This window comes from Nuphar pumila, chromosome 14 (genome assembly GCF_984573655.1).
Source record: "Nuphar pumila chromosome 14, dmNupPumi1.hap1.1, whole genome shotgun sequence".
Classification (NCBI taxonomy): domain Eukaryota; kingdom Viridiplantae; phylum Streptophyta; class Magnoliopsida; order Nymphaeales; family Nymphaeaceae; genus Nuphar; species Nuphar pumila.
The window spans coordinates 87575309-87593752 of NC_143262.1; the positions used below are offsets into that span (position 1 = coordinate 87575309).

At 39.4% G+C, this 18444-nt stretch overlaps 1 protein-coding gene across 1 annotated transcript; it reads left to right on the top strand.

Moving 5' to 3' along the window:
- The first annotated feature begins 2097 nt into the window (after positions 1-2097).
- On the top strand, positions 2098-5963 carry LOC149817268 (alcohol dehydrogenase 2-like). Its single transcript, XM_089987372.1, has 10 exons — positions 2098-2215; positions 2604-2740; positions 2835-2881; positions 4000-4325; positions 4709-4791; positions 4886-4961; positions 5054-5115; positions 5254-5349; positions 5563-5724; positions 5847-5963. Exons 1-10 carry the CDS (start codon positions 2182-2184, stop codon positions 5961-5963), a joined length of 1140 nt encoding a protein of 379 aa, XP_089843498.1. The 5' UTR covers positions 2098-2181.
- The last annotated feature ends 12481 nt before the right edge of the window (positions 5964-18444 follow it).

The following is an 18444-nucleotide window of genomic DNA, read 5'->3' on the forward strand; positions in this document are numbered from 1 at the left end:
GACTGCCTTAGAGCACATATGAGCATGATAGAATCACATATAAAGTTTTTTTAACTGCCTTAGAACACATACATAGGACTTCAATTATCATGGTTCATTCGGTTTATACATGTTTATGATATCAACTTATTTGGATCTTAATTTCTATTTCATGACCATATGTTGCATTTGGAAGTAAGGAATGCTGAATTATTTTTTTTGAAAGACAAGCTGGGGTTGCGCAGACTACAACCATACCATTGGGATTTGAACTTGCAACGTCCCAACACAAGGTGACGTGCACTAGCTGCTCCTACCAGACTAGCGGAGCCCCCATTGGTCAATGCTGAAATTGGCAGCATAAGAAATCACAGTTCTCAAAAAAAAAAAAAAAATCACAGTTCTCATGAAAATATTGAATTTGGGAATTTTTCCCCTTGTATGAAATATGTCAACTGCAATCTTGCATATTCTCAAAATTTAAAATCACATCAGGAAAAATTATCATAGAAAAGTTACAGTCAAACTTTATGTTTGTCAAGAATGAAACCCCACTGTTATCTTTCCTTTTTGTGTTTGCACCCTTGAACTTATTAATTTAATCTGTTCATGTTTTCCTTCCAACTTCATAGTGGGGGAATAAAGGTTCTGCAAGTGTTAAAAACATTCTATCAAGCTCTGTAACAAATATGGCGAGAAATTGCCTGAATGTTTAAAACGATAATTTCTCATGAGTTTTTCAAACCGTGACAAATATCACGATATTTACAATTTTAGCATATATTTATCGTGAGATTTTTATTTTTAAATGTGTTTTATTTATATTTTCTTAGATTTTTATGTATTTTTAAATTTATTTTTTATTGCCAAGATTTTGCCAAAAAATGCAAGATTTATGAAAATTTTCAAAATCTCTAGAGTTTTTTGACTCCCAAGATTTTGCCGTTTTTAACTTTTGTCATTATGCTATCAAGTTTTGGGAAGGTTATGAACACATAGGACTTTGTTTGGCATAATTTCATCTGATTTAGCGATGTACTGCTATCCTCATTGTCATCTTTCTTCTTCTTCTTATTCACCATCAACATATTCACAAGTGTAAACATGGATACAAGATGCAAACATGTGAATTTTTAAAAAAAAATTAGGACTTGTGAACATTTATTTTTTTCAAATATTTAACTTATGAATATTATATTGATTAAAATTTTAATCAATATAGAATACAATTCAAAATTATCAAGTATAAATATACTAGCTATGTTCAACGCTAAATTTAATTTATCAAGGATGATGCAAAAATAATCGAAATATATTAAAAATATAAAGAAACAAAATTTGTACATCATGACATGTCATGAGTCTTTTCACTAGCACGACCTTATTTACTGTGAATGCATGTCTAGGGTCCCAAAATATATTGGGAAGTCGTCAGATCGGTGGTTTGGATCTGGGACAGTCAAATTATGCAAATTCCTCATCGACCAAGATAGGCAACCAAATTAACAAGACTAATCTAGACCAACCTTGTGAATAATTCAACTAGGCTCGATTGACCGAGAAACTCTACGCCTTTGACATAAATATTCTCCAAATCAAAGAACTAAGTCGAGCTCAATTCTCAAACTCAAATTTCGCAGCATTCACCAAAGAAAGAACCTAACTGAGCTAAGCACGTAAAAAATCGACTTCAATAGTGCTTCTTAATTGACCGGACCAAGCCCACCACCGATCTGAAAATGGCTATCCCGAGCCTTTAAAGACTAAGCCTAGTCTATGACCAAGTCACTGAGCCCATGACTACTCTGAACCCAGCTATGGTCAAGCACAAGCCAAGTGATCCATGGTCAAGCACGTGCCAAGTTGTCCAAATCTTACGATATGGAGGAATTGATTACAAGCGAACCTTTTTCTCTCTCTAGAAGAGGCTGAGGATTTAGATGGATAGAATAATTTTAAAATGGATGCACGTTAAGGAAAAACCGCGAGCGGGTGGTATTGATCCAATGTATGAAAGGGATCTCTCTCTCTCTCTCTCTCTCTCTCTCTCTCTCTCTCTCTCTCTCTCTCTCTCTTTGCGTTGTTCTATAAATAGCCCCAACCAACAATGCCTTCTCCACCGAGGAAATTCCACTGCTCAGGACGGGCTGAGTTTCCTTGTTCTCTATCTATTTCTATCTCTTTGTTGGGTGTTGAAGAGAAATGGCTGCGGCTGGTCATGTCATCAAATGCAAAGGTAGGGAGTGTTCCTCTCAGATCTGGGGAAAAAAACTTATTTTTGATTCGATGGGTTTTGTGGGATGTGATGCTAATAATCGTTATTAGGGTCTGTCTAGTTTCTCACCTTTTTTTCTGCTTTTGAGAGACTGGGAGAGAAGGGAGGAAACAAATTAGAAATCCACAATCTTTGTTGATTTGTTGTTATCTTTTTTCTTCTGGATCTTGAGACAAAATATCAAAACCCATGTTTTCCTTGTGGTGGGTGTGTGGGCAGATCATGCAAAAGATTTGTTGCTTTGGCGTTTGATAGGTCTTAATCTGCAGTTCCATACGTCTTTATAGTTTCTGATTGTTAAAACTTTTCTTCTAACCTCTTGTTTGTGTATGTGGGCGTTGGTGGGCAGCTGCTGTTGCATGGGAGGCAGGCAAGCCATTGGTGATTGAGGAGGTTGAGGTTGCTCCACCTCAAGCAATGGAAGTCAGGATCAAGATACTCTTCACCGCTCTCTGCCACACTGATGTTTATTTCTGGGAAGCAAAGGTAAACTTAGAGTGACCCAGTTCTCGGCGAGGGTTCATCGTCTTCGATAATACTCATTCTAATTTTTGCTGCTAATTTTCTGCGAATGATGCAGGGGCAGACACCAGTGTTCCCTAGAATCCTTGGTCATGAGGCTGGAGGGTAAGTCTCTTTCTTTACTGGATATCATATTGGTTGACTTCATTTTTTATTATCTGTTTCTTTTCTCTTTTTCAAATGGACACTAGTCTATTTGGCAAAATCGTAGTCATGATCTGCAAAATTCCATTCATCGTCCCATCTTTGGCATGATATTTCAGAAACAGTCCCATGTTCCCTAAAGAGCCATTTCAGTTTTAAGGATCCAACTTTTCAGTGATACCATTAAATAATAATCTCAGTTGGAGTGACTCTTGGAATAAAGCAAAGATATACGCAGCAACAATATAAAATATTAACTTAACAATAAAGTAAAATGTTGAAAATCCTTAACACAAGGTAAAAGCAAAAGGTGAAAGATTATACATCTCGTACAACCTCCAAGACTCTCTATTTATAGCTAAAAAGGTAAACATATAACTATCACTTCCTTATTAATAGCCACTACTCATGACCCATTATTAACCATGAATTACATAACTTACTCCTTAAGTTTAGGAACCACAACACAATCGTGGATTCCAAACCGTTTCTAACGTATACCCACTAACCCATGACTGGTAACTCCCTTTTGCATCATATTCTACCAGTAACTCAGGTTAACCGTGGGCTATGTATGATTGGCTGCTTGCTATCAGACACCCACACTAGAAATTCTTTATCTTCAAACAGGAGACCCTTCTTCATGGCTTTCTAGCTTGCCTGTTATGAAGTTGGCACCTGAGAGCATGAAAAGGCAATGTCGATCTAGAAGGAAAGAAGTATATATGTTAAATATTATTTGGAAGTAGCTTGCTAATTGCTTGGCTTACGAGCAAGGTAAATATAAAGTTTAATAGGCATGGCTAGACATATTTTGTGGATCAACTTTCAAGATGATGAAATTTTACTTTAATTCAAAAAAAATCTGGGCTATGTACTATGATAAAATTGCTGAACTACACCTTGAAATCAAGTTGATGGTTAAAATTCAGATGAAATGTCATTCTTAACCTTGCTTAGACAAGATGTTTTTACCCTTGAAAAAGTATACAAGTAGGGATTTCATCTGTAAATGACAATGCCCAGTATGAACATTTTTTCCCACTCTTTTCCTCAAAGGCTGATTCGCAAATTGGCAGGATCATTGAGAGTGTTGGTGAGGGAGTGACAGATCTTCAGCCTGGTGATCACGTGCTGCCTGTCTTCACTGGGGAGTGTGGTGAATGTGCTCACTGCAAGTCTGAAGAGAGCAACATGTGTGACCTCCTTAGGATCGACCCAGACAGGGGTGTGATGCTTGCTGATGGGCAGACAAGGTTCTCCATCAATGGCCAACCCATCTACCACTTCTTGGGCACCTCTACCTTCAGTGAATACACTGTTGTGCATTCTGGTTGTGTTGCCAAGGTCAACCCAGAGGCTCCTCTTGAAACAGTTTGTATCCTCAGTTGTGGATTTTCAACAGGTATAACACAAACACTTCATCAGTTTGCATCCTTAGAATCTTTTGTTCTTTCATCATTTAAGAAGAAGTTCCTTTTAAAGTAATTTCTGTGGTGATTCTTTTTTTTTTCATTTGTAACCCTAAGAAACCATACCCACCACGAAAACCAGGTTGCACTGGCTTAGCCTGCCATACGTACGATCATCGTGCAGGCAGCATAAAACTCTAAGGCTGGACCCCTGCCTCCAGAGCCTATGCTAGGTATTGGCTTGCGCAAAGGGAGACACCCATGGAAATTGAACCTTGACCACTCGTCTAGGGGCCAAGGCCCCACCCCACTATGCAAACCCCCTTGGGGCAATTTTTGTGGTGATTAATAGTTATTTTGAACACTTTCATTCCAGGTTTTGGTGCTACTGTGAATGTTGCTAAGCCAAAGAAAGGTCAAATTGTGGCTATCTTTGGATTGGGTGTTGTAGGCCTTGCTGTAAGTTCTTTCCCTACTTAGGTTAGGTTATTGTGTGACATATTTTTTTAGTGGAATTCTTGGTATGAAACGTCATTGTGGTGCATGCTATTAGGCTATTGAGGGTGCAAGATTTGTTGGTGCTTCAAGGATTATTGGGGTCGACCTTAACCCTGAGAGATATGAACAAGGTGAGCTGGAATTGCTATTGTCATGTTCAGTCTCTTGTGATTCCATATGTAGATGGAATTACTGATAGCTTTTTGCTTTTCTCTTGCTGCAGCGAAGAAATTTGGTTGCACAGAGTTTCTGAACCCAAAGGACTACGACAAACCTGTCCAACAGGTTTCTTTCTACAAACTCCATCTCTTGGCTTCCTTTCAAGGAAACAATTTTCTTTATTAACGCAAACAAAAGAAAAATTAATTCATTAATTCTCATACTCTAGTGCAATGGCAAATTAAATGTTTGGGGAATTTGCAGGTGATAGTTGAGATTACAAACGGTGGTGTTGATAGGGCTGTTGAGTGCACTGGCAGCATTGATGCCATGATCTCCGCCTTCGAATGTGTTCACGACGTAAGTAATTAAGTGTCATGTTCATCGATCGTCGCGGGTGGCATCCTTTTTGGATCCTCAACTAAAAAAATCATTAAAATTTGTGTTCTCTTCGTTGAAACCTCAATTTCTTATACTTGCTATTGTTCATTGTGTTTTTCTTCATTTGTGACATCAAATATGATGCCTTTGAAAAGCTTGAAGTTCTAAAAACAATCCCACTCTATTATACAGGGGTGGGGTGTGGCTGTCCTCGTTGGTGTTCCACACAAGGAAGCTGTATTCAAGACACACCCTATGAACTTCTTGACAGAGAGAACTCTGACTGGAACCATCTATGGCAACTATAAGACTCGCACTGACATCCCAAGGGTTGTTGAGCTATACATGAAGAACGTAAGCCCTCTCACTGTTCTAACAATATAAATAGTAGAGTATCTATTAGTTTCCTCAAACACACACCGAGAGAGAGAGATTCATTGATGGTGGTGTTGCTAAGTTGTAAATAATATGTGCAGGAGGTTGAGCTGGAGAAGTTTGTGACAAACCGTATTCCATTCTCTGAGATCAACAAGGCCTTTGATTTGATGCTCAGTGGTCAAGGAATTCGCTGCGTCATGAGCATGGAGGAGTGAAAGGCTTCATTAAAGACAGACTGAGATCTAATGATGCAATCGAAGACGATTAATAAAGAAGGGGAATGCGTTTTGTGCTTTGTTGATGCAAGTGGAACTCTTTTATTTGCATTGCAATAAGAGTCGACAAGTGTTTGAATTGTTTGGATTTGTTTTCCAAGTCTTGGAGTTGCCTTTTTAATGTGTGTGTCTAGAGAGGATATTTTGTTGTAATGTTTTGGATATTAATAAAGCATCCCCAGGGTTTTGTGCGTACCCTTTCCATATGGATTCCATTCTTTTGTATACGCGCGTGTGTTGAGAGAGAGAGAGAGAGAGAGAGAGTCCCATACCAATCTATTATGTTCTCTGAAAGTTAATGGAGTATGATGATAGCTCAAGGACGAGATCAGACATTGCAAAAGATGCGCAATCAATGACAGCCACACCCCAGACTGAGACCAGATCCAGTGAAATCACATTGCATTTGCTGCACCTGATCCAAAAAGGATCTCTTAGTTTGACATAGGACGGGTTTCATCTTATGTCAATCCTAGCCGTCCAGAAGCATCGGGAAGGCTAGGATCAGTCCACATCGATGCAAAATTGTGGAGCAATCTCTAGCGGTTGATTGGATGGCTATGATTAAATATAGGATGTAACCTATCTTGTGACAAATGATGGTATCTAGGAATGGCAATGGGGCTTCGCCCCGCCTCGCTCTGTTTGGACCGGGGATGAAGGGCATGAAACGGGAATGGAGGCGGGGATGAAGGTTAAAATCTATCCCCTTACGGGGATGGAGGCGGGGATGGACTTACACTTTTTCCCATCTCGTCCCCGTCCCAATCCCTGCCTAGCCCTGCCACGCCCCAATCCCCGCCTAGCCCAGCCCCACCCCATTCTCAATCCTTTAAGGGATGACTATAGACTAAGGGAAAATTGGGCCCCGCACTGCCTCGTCCCCATTTGGACTGGGGATGGAGAACATGAAACGGGGATGGAGGTTAAAATCCATCCCCATTCAAAGATGGAGGCGGAGATGGAGGTTCGGATTTTGAAACGGGGCGGGGGTGGATGCCTTGTCCCCCGCCCGGTCCACTGCCATCCCTAATGGTAGTCGTACACCTTATCACCCTCTGCTTGTTGACAGGTGTGGGCAATGGGCTGGAGGGGGCGATGGCCAAGCTGCTTTGGCTCATTATAGGCTAGATTTGAGTCAAAATTTTAAGTCTTTTATTGGGCACAAACTTGACACATTATATACATGAGTTGGGCTTGGACTGACCCGATGGGCATGTAGCTGGTTGCATAGTAACTTGATAACTATTACTATTTACCTAATTAGCTGCATTGATAGAAAATATAAAAATAATTAACTAACTGCATTAATCTTTCATTTAATTCATTGTTTTTGGTATTATAGAAATTAATTATCATTTGAAATAACCTACAAATGGGTTTGAGTCATGCTAGACCGACCCGTTGAACATTGGGCCAATGGGCCATGTCATGGGCTGCTCTTCAAACCCAAGCCCATTAAGAACCAGGACAAAACCTGGTCCACTAATAAATGGGTCGGACCTCTTTTGTATTTTCTTTCTTCTTTAATTTTCTTAAAAAATTTTATATTCTTTACACACATATTAATTGAGAACACACTTTCTTGTATTGGGTTTCGCTTGGGTGGGTACACCATCCAAGCTTACCACACAAGTGCATTTGCCAAAGATCAAAAGGCTTAAGAAAGCATTTTCTAAGGTAAAAATATCAACCTTGATTATGTCATCCCTTGCCACTTGATAAATAAATAATCAATCACATATAGCGTAGAAGAATCCCATCACATCTTTTAAAACCAACATAAATTTCAAAATCATTTTTATTTAAATCTTTAAAAACTCTTCTTGGCGAATTTTTTCATCTTTTTATCTACAGCCATATATATACATATATATAAACCAGCAAAATATATAAACTAGTATGAACCGAGATTTTTCATAAGTTTTTTTTTGCAAATCTAATTCTAAAGATATTAGCATGGTTCATTTGCTTGGAATCGATTATTGGATCATTGTAATTGGATCAAAAAATATGATTTTTTATGATTGAATATTTATTAAAAATTTGAGTAAAAGATCCCCAAAAATTTTCTTGATATTTCAAACTCCTAATCCAACTTTGTTTTTTAAAATTTTAAGTAAAATTCATTTAAAGAAGATTGAAAAAATTATCACAGTACAGGTGAGAGAGGAGTAATGAGAAGTCAACTAGAAAAAGACTTTATCATGACTTACGAAAAGAAAGAGAAATAAATATGTATTTTGTCGTGTTTTTCCTAAATCCTAAATATTATAAAAACAAAAGCAAGGGTATTAGGTGAAAAAGCCTAGACCTTATTTTTTAAATTGACATTCTTGTGGTGTGAATTGAGAATGTCATTAGGACTCTTTAGGGGAATTTGCATAAAGTTTTCTTAAAAAAAAAGACATACTTACATGACACGTTGTAGTACTTTTTAAAAAAATTAATTACCATTTATAATCACTCTGTCTCCACATTTTTTTTTATCTTTCTTTGTTTTTCCTTGTCAGAGAAAGCTGGGTTTAGGCAGACCCCTACCCGTTATACAACTATACCATAGGGATTCGAACATGCAACGTCTTGCCATACAAACGGAGCCCGTTGGTATTTTTCTCTCTTTCTTTAATTACCATAGCAAAGCTCCTGGGGTGAGGGTCCCAGCCACATAGTTTTCTCCTCTGGGTGTCAATCTTTGATCTACCCATTCCCAGTTAGGGATGGCAGTGGGGCGGGGGACAAGGTCTCCACCCCCGCCGTGCCTCAAGATTAGAACCTCCATCCCCGCCCGGGATGGATTTTAACCTCCACCCCCGCCTTCATCCCCGTTTCATGTCCTCCATCCCCGGTTCAAACGGGGATGAGGCAGGGCGGGGCAGGGATATGGCGGGGAAAAGTGACGGGGACGGGATGGGGCGGGGCGAGGAAAAGTGTACGTCCATCCCTGCCTCCATCCCCGAATGGGGATGGATTTCCAAACGGGGCGAGGTGGGGCAGGGCCCCGCTTCCCCCCCCCCCCCCCCCCCCCCCCCTCCACTCCCAGGCCTTGGGTTTCTCGGCGTAACTAAATAAAAAAATGAAGAAATTTCTTTCACTCTCTCCAAAACATCTCTTCCTCCTTAATAGGTATAAAATGGGGAGTCTCTCTCATAAACACCTATTTCGCCATGATTCTCCATCTCTTTTTCTCTATCTCAACTTGTTGGCTATACGAAGAAAAACTTGTATGCATGAGGTTGATCATTTTCATGCATAACTGTCAAGGCCTTTAGTTATTAGCGATTTTGGTTATTAGCAATTTAGGAGTGTAATTGGGTCGGGTTCACATCAGGTCTTATCATATCCAATTTTAAATATCAGGTCTAAAAGTAAAACAAAAACTCAACTCAATTTAATTCAAGTTCGAGCCCAAAACTGGGTGCAGCTGAAAATTATGGACACACATAGGTTAACAGGTTCAGGATCAGGTATGTATCGGGTCAGGTCTTCAATATATATGTTTTTTAATTAGGTCTAAGAATTAGACCCAAACCCAATCTCCTTGATTTGGGTGTGAGTTCAATATGTCTATGATTCTAATTAATTTTACTTTCAATATTGACAAATGTATTTGATATAGACCTTTTTTACCATTTGATTTTATAAGACCTGGCCATATGAGCGAGCCGATTTTCTAGTTGTGTTAACAGTAGTAAGATTGTGTATTATGTTTTATTTATATGTGAGCAATATTGTGACATCATGTCCTCATTAGATGCATCTTAATTAGACATGGATATTGAGAGTCAAGTGCTGCTAACAGGACCAACTTTCTTAAATTAATAAATAGCCTAAGCTTTGTTTTTTTTTTCTGAATTTATAACCCGAAGAAACAGCACCCGGCACAAAGACCTGGTCGCTAGCTCAGCCTGCCATACCTACAGTAATCGGGCCGGCTGCGTAAAACTTTGAAGCTAGGATTCCTGCCCTCGGGGGCCTATGCTGCGAATTGGCTTGCACAGAGGGGTGACATGAGAAAAGAACCTTGACTGCCCATCTAAAAGCCAAAGCCCCACCCCACTAGGCCAATCCCCCTTGGGGCTAAGTCTAAGCTTTCTTACTATCCATTTTCTCTAGACATTTGACCATATGTCAAACAACATGATCATGGAATAATTTGTCATGTCTGGTTGTGCATACAAGAATGAATTTTGCATGGAAAATAAATAAAGTATCATGTCATCATAGTCAATTCGTTCGATCTCTTGTTTTAATTAAATATATATGTTTATGATCAATTTATTTGGATTTTAAGTTCTACTTTCATGACCATTGCATTTGGAGGGGAAGGAATGCTGAAAATGACACCAATATAGGCTACATTCTTTCTTACACCAGCACAACTAACACTAAGTTCTTAAGAAAAATATTGAATTTATGAATTGTTTTTCCTCCTGTACATAATATTCGCACTGCAATGACACCCACCTGGATCGCCCAACTGGCCGCAGGCCTCGGGAGAAGGTGCTGTCTCCTTCATCCCAAGTTTGACTCCTACCGGGTGTGCAGGTGCCTTTAACTGGAGGGCTCCGTAAGGGTTTGGGTGTCGGTGACTCGACACGGAATTTACTTCACAAGGAGGCAGGCCCATCAAGTAGCCTGGTTCGCGGCGAGGGTTCCTCGTCGTAAAACAAAATGGTACTGCAATGTTGCATGTTCAAAAATCCAGATGCAAAGCCCACACATTCAGGAAGGTTGTCTTAGATTAGAAAGGTAAGAAACACACTTTTTATATTTATCAAGAAACTCAACTTCTTCCTTTTTCTCCTTTTTTTTTTTCTTTTCATTTTTTAGGTTGCTCTCCTGCTAGTGCCAAGCACCGGTTGAACTTATTTGATCACGTTTTTCTTTCCAACTTCATAAGTACATTAAAATCTCTTTTTCCAAAAACTCGTGAGAATTTGAAAAAAATTGATAAATCTCGCATTTTTTGGCAAAATTTTGGTAATAAAAAAATAAATTAAAATAGGTTTTATAAGAAAATATTAATCAAAATTATTTTAAAATAAAATATATGGTTTTTTTACGATAAATAGCCGTTTAAAATGTAAATATCGTGTTTAAATCGTGGTATTTATGTTTTTTCATAAATCTTGAGAGAAATTGCTGTTTTAAACTTTCAGTCAATTTCTCGCGATATTATCTAAATCTTGCCATATTTGTTACTCTGCTCCGATCCTATTGCACTTGAGAATAAAGTTAAGTGGATGTATTTTGAAGCAATATTCTAAGGAAATTTTTCATTTAGGAGCCAACCTTTTACCCCTAATTAATTCCACGAATGAACTCATGTTTCTGAATTTGGTGATATGGGCCTAACATTCTCTGGAAACAACCAAACAGAGGATTGATTTTTTTAGTCAAAGATAAACTTGTTTTTATTAATAAAGATAAGCATGACCAGGGGCCATGAGATATCGGCCCTAAGAGTTACAAAGCTGTCTAGACATGAGACAAAGATGGAACGAATCCAGTCCATACTTAGCCCTAAAGTACGGTCTGAGACCCCCTTGTATGCGCTTATTAGGGGTGGCAATCGGGTCGGGTTGGCGGGTCATGTCGGCGGGTCATGTCGGCGGGTTGGTGGGTCATCATACCTCAACACGAACCCGACCCCTTTATTAAACGGGTCAGCTGTGGCAAACACGAACCCGACCCATTTATTAAATGGGTAACCCGACACGACCCGGTTAACCCGTTTAATAAACGGGTTGGGTCGAATAAACGGGTTGGTGGGTTAGCGGGGGGGTCAGGTAAACGGGTTGGCGGGTCGGGTTCGGGTAAACGGGTTGACCAGCCCGCCTAACCCAATTATTAAACGGGTCAGCCGGGTTGGCGGGTTGGCATACCCCTAACACGAACCCGACCCGTTTAATAAACGGGTTAAGCGGGTCAACCCGTTTATGACACGAACCGGTTAAGCCAAGCCCGAACCTGCCTAAGAGGCGGGTTGGCGGGTCGTGTCAGGTTTTGCCACCCATAGACCACCACCACTTGGAAAGAAAGGCAGCCGGTTCCCATTATTTTCAACATGTTGATTCCATCCACGAGGTCCGATTGGTTCTAAACAATCTGGTAATGGGAGATCTAAAGGTGTTTGTATGTGATGGCACCCTTTCTAAAACATTGCCCCATTTTACCCCCAATTGGTGATGCATTATTATCATAGGGACAATATTTGCTTGTGTGAAGGATAAAAATGTCTCAAAAAAGTAGAGCACCTGTAATTGGGAACATGAAAGAAAAATGCAAATTGAGAGAAGGTTCAAGTATATTATTCAAAATTTTATATTCATAAACATTTTTAGTTAATGTGCAATTTTTTTCAAATACAAATATATAAAATAGGTTTAAATGTTAAAATCATATCGCACAAAATTATTATCAAAACATAAGAAAATATTGAGAAGCTAAACTTTGTGCATCATCCATGTCATAAGTCTTCTCAAGCGGCTGACGTGTCCTCATGACTATGCCATCGGATAGAGAGACTACATCAATTTAGGGCTTACCCCTTTAGGGTCTCCTTTGATGGACGGTGGGTCTGGTGCAATCACGTTTTTTGTGAAAATTAGAGCACAAGGTTAATTTTTTCAATTAGTTGGTAAAATATATTTTTAATAATTAAATATAAAACTAATTTATTAATACAGATATTAATTAAAAATAAAACCCATTTAAAATATGAAATCATGTTTGCACATGTCATAGTATACACTGCGTGTCGTGTCATGTCATGTCTCTTAGACATGGGGCCCTAAATGAAGGTGGATCCAGTGATCGAGCCTGAGCATTTAGCAAAAGTACTTGAGCCCCCAAAAAGCTGCATGTATAGTATTTTATAAATTTTCAGGAAATTGAAATTCTTTTTCTTATGTTAGAGATACATATATCCATCTTTCAAAAAATCATTATTCTATTTAATGATTTTCAAGAGAAAATCATTGTTTATTGATTTTGAAGTCGCCACTAGCAAGTAATGTCATTAAAGCCTATGGTCCACAAACATCTCGGACGATAGCAAAAGGGCTATCACTAGATCATGTCTTTTCCTTGTGGGCACGTTTGGAAGCAAGAAAAAATCCCATAGAAAAAAAAAATGCCTATTAGAAGTTTTGATATGATAATTTTTTCAAATGAAACAGAGTGAAAAATTATAAAAAAAAATGAGAGAGAAGTGGATTGACTGCATCCAAGAGAGAGTGTGAAAGTGAGCTGAAACCGGTGGTGGGTAAGAGGAAGACAAGAGAGAGAGAGAAACTCGAAAATGGTGAAGGTAGGAGGAAGATGAAGATGAAGGAAACTCTTATTGTGGCAGCCCATAGAATGAGATGTGTTGTGGTGAATGAGCGCCTAATGCAAAAGGTTACCTCAGTAGGTGGAGTAATTTTTCGTATAAAAAAATCATATTGTTTAGAAAAACTTTCCTTTCAAAAAAAAGTTATAGTTTTTTTTTCATATTTTCACTTTTCCTACTATGTACTCACTTCCAAACGTGTCCTCACGGGGCATTTGTTTGAGATGCAAATCTCATCCAGTTGGTGTTTCACATGACTGTAAAATTATGTAAAACAATTTTCATAGAAAAAACTACATGGTTGCCCACAAGGGCTCCGCTAATCTGATAGGGGCGACTTGTGAATGTCAATAGGGACCCACAGGTTGCATTCTTCGCCACAAGGCCAAAGTTGGGCGTACTCTTTGGTGAGTAGGGGGGCCTCAAGGGTTTTACCAGCGAGAGGTCAGCCAATGTGGGGTGATTGGTGGAGGGGTTTTTCCTTCAGATCTATGTCACAGAGACTCGGCAAAACAGATGCCGCACCCGCGTCGACGCGATGCGACGCGGGTGAGCATGCGGGTGCACCACCGGGTGCGGTCAACATGACCCTGGGTGCGGTCAACGCACCTAGGGTCATTTTTGTCCACTGTTTGGGCGTAAAAAAAAACACGATGAAAAAGAGGATTAGGGCAAAAAAAAAATTGCCCTAATCTCTCCTCTCTCTCTCTCTGAGCTTGAGCTCTCTCTCATCGCCGCCCCAACTCCGCCTCCCAGGCTCCTCCTCTCCTTTCGCAGGTATGTACCCTATCACTCTCTTCTTGGGTCGGCAGGGGAGGGGCCGAGCACTCCCTTCCCTTCTCGCTCTCTTGTTGGGTCAACAGGGAAGGGGCGAAGCCCCCCCCCCCTCTCTCTCTATCTCTTGTTGGGTCGGCAGGGGAGGGGCTGAGCCCCTCCTGCTTCCTCATTTTTCGGCACAGAAGGGGTTGATCCCTTCCCCCATCTGGCTTTTTTTTTTGGGTCGACAGGGGAGGGGTCGAGCCCCTCCCCCATTTGGCCCTTTTTCTGGGTCGACAGGGGAGGGGTCGAGCACTCCCTTCCCTTCTCGCTCTCTTGTTGGGTCAACAGGGAAGGGGCGAAGCCCCCCCCCCCCCCCTCTCTCTATCTCTTGTTGGGTCGGCAGGGGAGGGGCTGAGCCCCTCCTGCTTCCTCATTTTTCGGCACAGAAGGGGTTGATCCCTTCCCCCATCTGGCTTTTTTTTTTGGGTCGACAGGGGAGGGGTCGAGCCCCTCCCCCATTTGGACCTTTTTTTGGGTCGACAGGGGAGGGGCCGAGCCCCTCCCCCATCTGGCTTTTTTTTTGGGGTCGACAGAGGAGGGGCCGAGCCCCTCCCCCATCTGGCTCTTTTTTTGGGTCGATAGGGGAGGGGCCGAGCCCCTCCCCCATCTGGCTCTTTTTTGGGGTTGACAGGGGAGGGGCCGAGCCCCTCCCCCATCTGGCTCTTTTTTTGGGTCGATAGGGGAGGGGTCGAGCCCCTCCCCCATCTGGCTCTTTTTTTGGGTTGACAGGGGAGGGGCTGAGCCCCTCCCCCATCTGGCTCTCTTTTTAGGTCGACAAGGCAGGGGCTGAGCCCCTCCCCCTGCTCTCTTTGTTTTCAGCAGGGGAGGGGTCGAGCCCCCCTCGCTCTCGCTCTCTTGTTGGGTTGGCAGGGGAGGGGCTGAGGCCCCCCTTCTCCCTGTGTTTTCGAATTGATTTGAAAATTTTAATGTATTTTTTTTGTGTTTTCAGGATAAAAATGATGGATAAAGGTAAATGACTTGCGTCATCCTCATTCCAACATGTGAGTTTTGCTGCTAGTTTTGCCGATAGTTGCAGTGTGATTGATGATGTGGGGCCACTATGGGTACATGTAGATAAATTTGCAAAAACTGGAGAAGGAGGTGGTGAAAACAAGAGATTTCGATGCAAGCTCTGCGAAAGAGATTTTGTTGGGTCTTACACAAAAGTGAAGGTTTATTTGTTGACTATACCAGGACATGGCATTTCAGCTTGCAGAAAAATTGATGAGGCAATGCGAAGACAATACAAGAAAATACAAGAAGAATATGAGAAGAGAAAGACAATGGCCGATTCTTCTGCAGTCAGTGTGCCATTTGCAAGCCACCAAGAAGATGCTGAAAAAAAAAGAAAAGTCAATGTAGGAGGTAGAGGAACAATACAAGCAGCATTCAATACATATGGAAGAGAAGAATTAGATAGAAAAGTTGGGAGGTATTTTTATTATGGTTCACTCCCATTTAATGCGGCTAGAAATTCTTATTGGAAGGATTTAGTAACATCCTTAGCAAATTGTAATTTGAGTGGTTATGTGCCTTCAAGTTCAGAAAAAATATGAACCACACGTCTTGCAGAAGAGAGGGCAAATGTGGAGAGGTTGCTAGAGATTAAAAAATATTCATGGGAGCAAAATGTAGTTTCTATTGTGTCTGATGGATGGACAGATATTCAAAGGCGTCCATTAATCAATTTTATTGCTTGTTCGTTTAGTGGCCCAATATTCTTGAAACCAGTTGATGCATCTGGGGAATATAAAAATGCAAAGTATTTGAAGGAATTGTTTATAGAAGTGATAAAAGAAGTGAGTGATCAGAAAGTGGTACAAATTATTACAGACAACACTTCAGTTTGTAAAAGTGCAGCGTTGAGTTTGGAGAGTGAGTACCTTGATATTTTTTGGACTCCCTGTGTAGCACACAACTTAAATCTAGCCCTAAAGTGCATCTGCAACCCCAAAGAAGAAGAAAATTCACAAGCATATGCTTTATGTTCATGGATTGAAGATTTAGAAAGAAATGTCAAAAGCATTAGGAATTTTATTGTTAACTACCATCGTGCTAATGCTATATTTATTAGGCATTCTGATTTGAAATTGTTGAAGGTTGCTGAAACAGGTTTTGCGTCTATCATTGTGATGATGAAGAGGATTTAAAGAGTGAAGAATGCTTTGATTAACATGATGACTGATGAAAATTGGACATTCTATCGTGCTGATGATGATATCAAGGCTCAAGAAATTAAGAAATTCATTCTTGATGATGAGTTTTGGGACAGAGTAGCATACTTCCTTCAATTTACGCAACCTATTTGAGAAATGTTAAGAGAAGTTGATAAGGATGAGACCATGCTTCACAGAGTTTATGAAATGTGAGATAATATGATTGAAAAAATACAAGCTATAGTTTTTATGCATAAAGAAAAAAATTCTGCATTGGATTATTCAGATTTTTTAATCATATTCATTCAATTTTAGTCAGAAGATGGGATAAGAGCAACACTCCTTTGCATTGCATGACACATTCTCTTAATCCAAAATATTATGCAAATAAGTAGCGGACTGGTGGTATTGGTCGTGTCCCTTCAAATTTAGACCCAGAGCTATCTAGACATAGAAATATGTATATGACAGGACTTTTTTCAGAAGCATATCTTCTACATCAAGTCACACAAGAGTTTGGAAAATTTTCATCTTCGAGATTATATGGACTGACATTATTCGCGAGAGAAGAAGATAATATAGATCATATCACATGGTGGTCAACATTTGGATCAGAAACACCGCTTCTGCAACGTCTTGCATTAAGATTGCTATCGCAGCCTGCTAGTTCATCTTGTTGTGAAAGAAATTGGAGCACATATTCTCAAATCCACAACATGAAGAGAAACAAACTCACCAGCAAGCGTGTAGAGGATTTAGTATATGTTCATTCAAATCTTCGATTACTTTCGTGAAGCAATGATGAATACAAGTACTAATTTGATCTCTTAGTTATTTGATTATTTCTTAGTTTTCATTTAAATATACTTGTATTGTATTTATCATTTTCAAATTGGGTTTATAACGCAGACAAGGAACATCCAAATTTTGGGATGTAAACCCAGAAGAGTGTGACTTCGAGGGAGAACATGAATTCAACATAACAAACATGGATTTAGCTGAGCCCAATATTCCTTCTAATGATGCATTTGATGATGAAGAAGAAAATTATTAACATCCATTACTTCATTAGGATATACTTTGGTATGTAATTTAGTTCTTTTATACAATACTTATTTGATTGATATTTAGGTCGATTTATGTAATTGCTTTACTTATTTGATTGACAATTTGATATTTAGGTTGATATACTGCATGCATGATGAATCATATTATGACAATGTTTACTGTTAAAACTTCAAATATATATATATATATATATATATATATATATATATATATATATATATATATATATATTTTACATTTTTGCCCCTGCCGCACCCCCCACCCGGGTTTTTTGGAAGTGCTGTATCCCCGCACCCACACCCATGTGACATAGCTTCAGATTATCAAAAAAATAAAAAAAAAAGGAAACTATATGGTTTGATATCTGCTTCATGTTGAATGAAAAAAGCAAAAAGTTAATAGTTCCAGCATGCAAAAAGGTACGTTTGCTGCATTTATGAAAAAAACAATGGTTTTATCATACTAAAGAAAAATGTAAAAAAAGTGAGTCCCACATTCCAAAAGTAGCCTTTAGTATTCATTAAAAAAAAATGCTCACCATGAAAAAATGTGGCAAGAAATCTCTATCCCCTAGGGGAAGGTATGATCCCACTTTCATGTGAAATGGACAATCAAAGAGAAAGTTGTTCATCTTCGACCATTTTCCCTTAAAATTGGTGTGTTTGTTTTACTGTCAAAAATAGTCATTTTCATATCAAAGTAGCTCATTTTTTCTTTTTTCTTTTAAAAAAAAATTATATTTATGGCAAGAATTACATCAAAGATTCTAAGTGACGAGATATCACTCAAGATGAGAGGTTATTATATTAAATGTTTCTCACTCATCCCAATATTAAAGGGCCAACAAGATGGATATTACTCTCGTAGACTAATGACACCTCTCCTTCAACACCACAATATGTTACTTGAGTTCACATTTATCATCTCAATTTCAGTTTTTTTTTGGCATGCACATCTTTTTACAATGAGTCTTCTTAATTAATGATACAAAAATCATGTTTGAAGGTAGATTCTTGCTGAGAAAAAGAAATGCAATGGATTC

Bases quoted from the DNA above. Each gene is read 5' to 3' on its own strand.
- LOC149817268 (XM_089987372.1), top strand. From the start codon at position 2,182: ATGGCTGCGGCTGGTCATGTCATCAAATGCAAAG. The intron at 2,216-2,603 runs GTAGGGAGTGTT...GTTGGTGGGCAG, and splicing joins TCATGTCATCAAATGCAAAG to CTGCTGTTGCATGGGAGGCA. The intron at 2,741-2,834 runs GTAAACTTAGAG...CGAATGATGCAG, and splicing joins TTTATTTCTGGGAAGCAAAG to GGGCAGACACCAGTGTTCCC.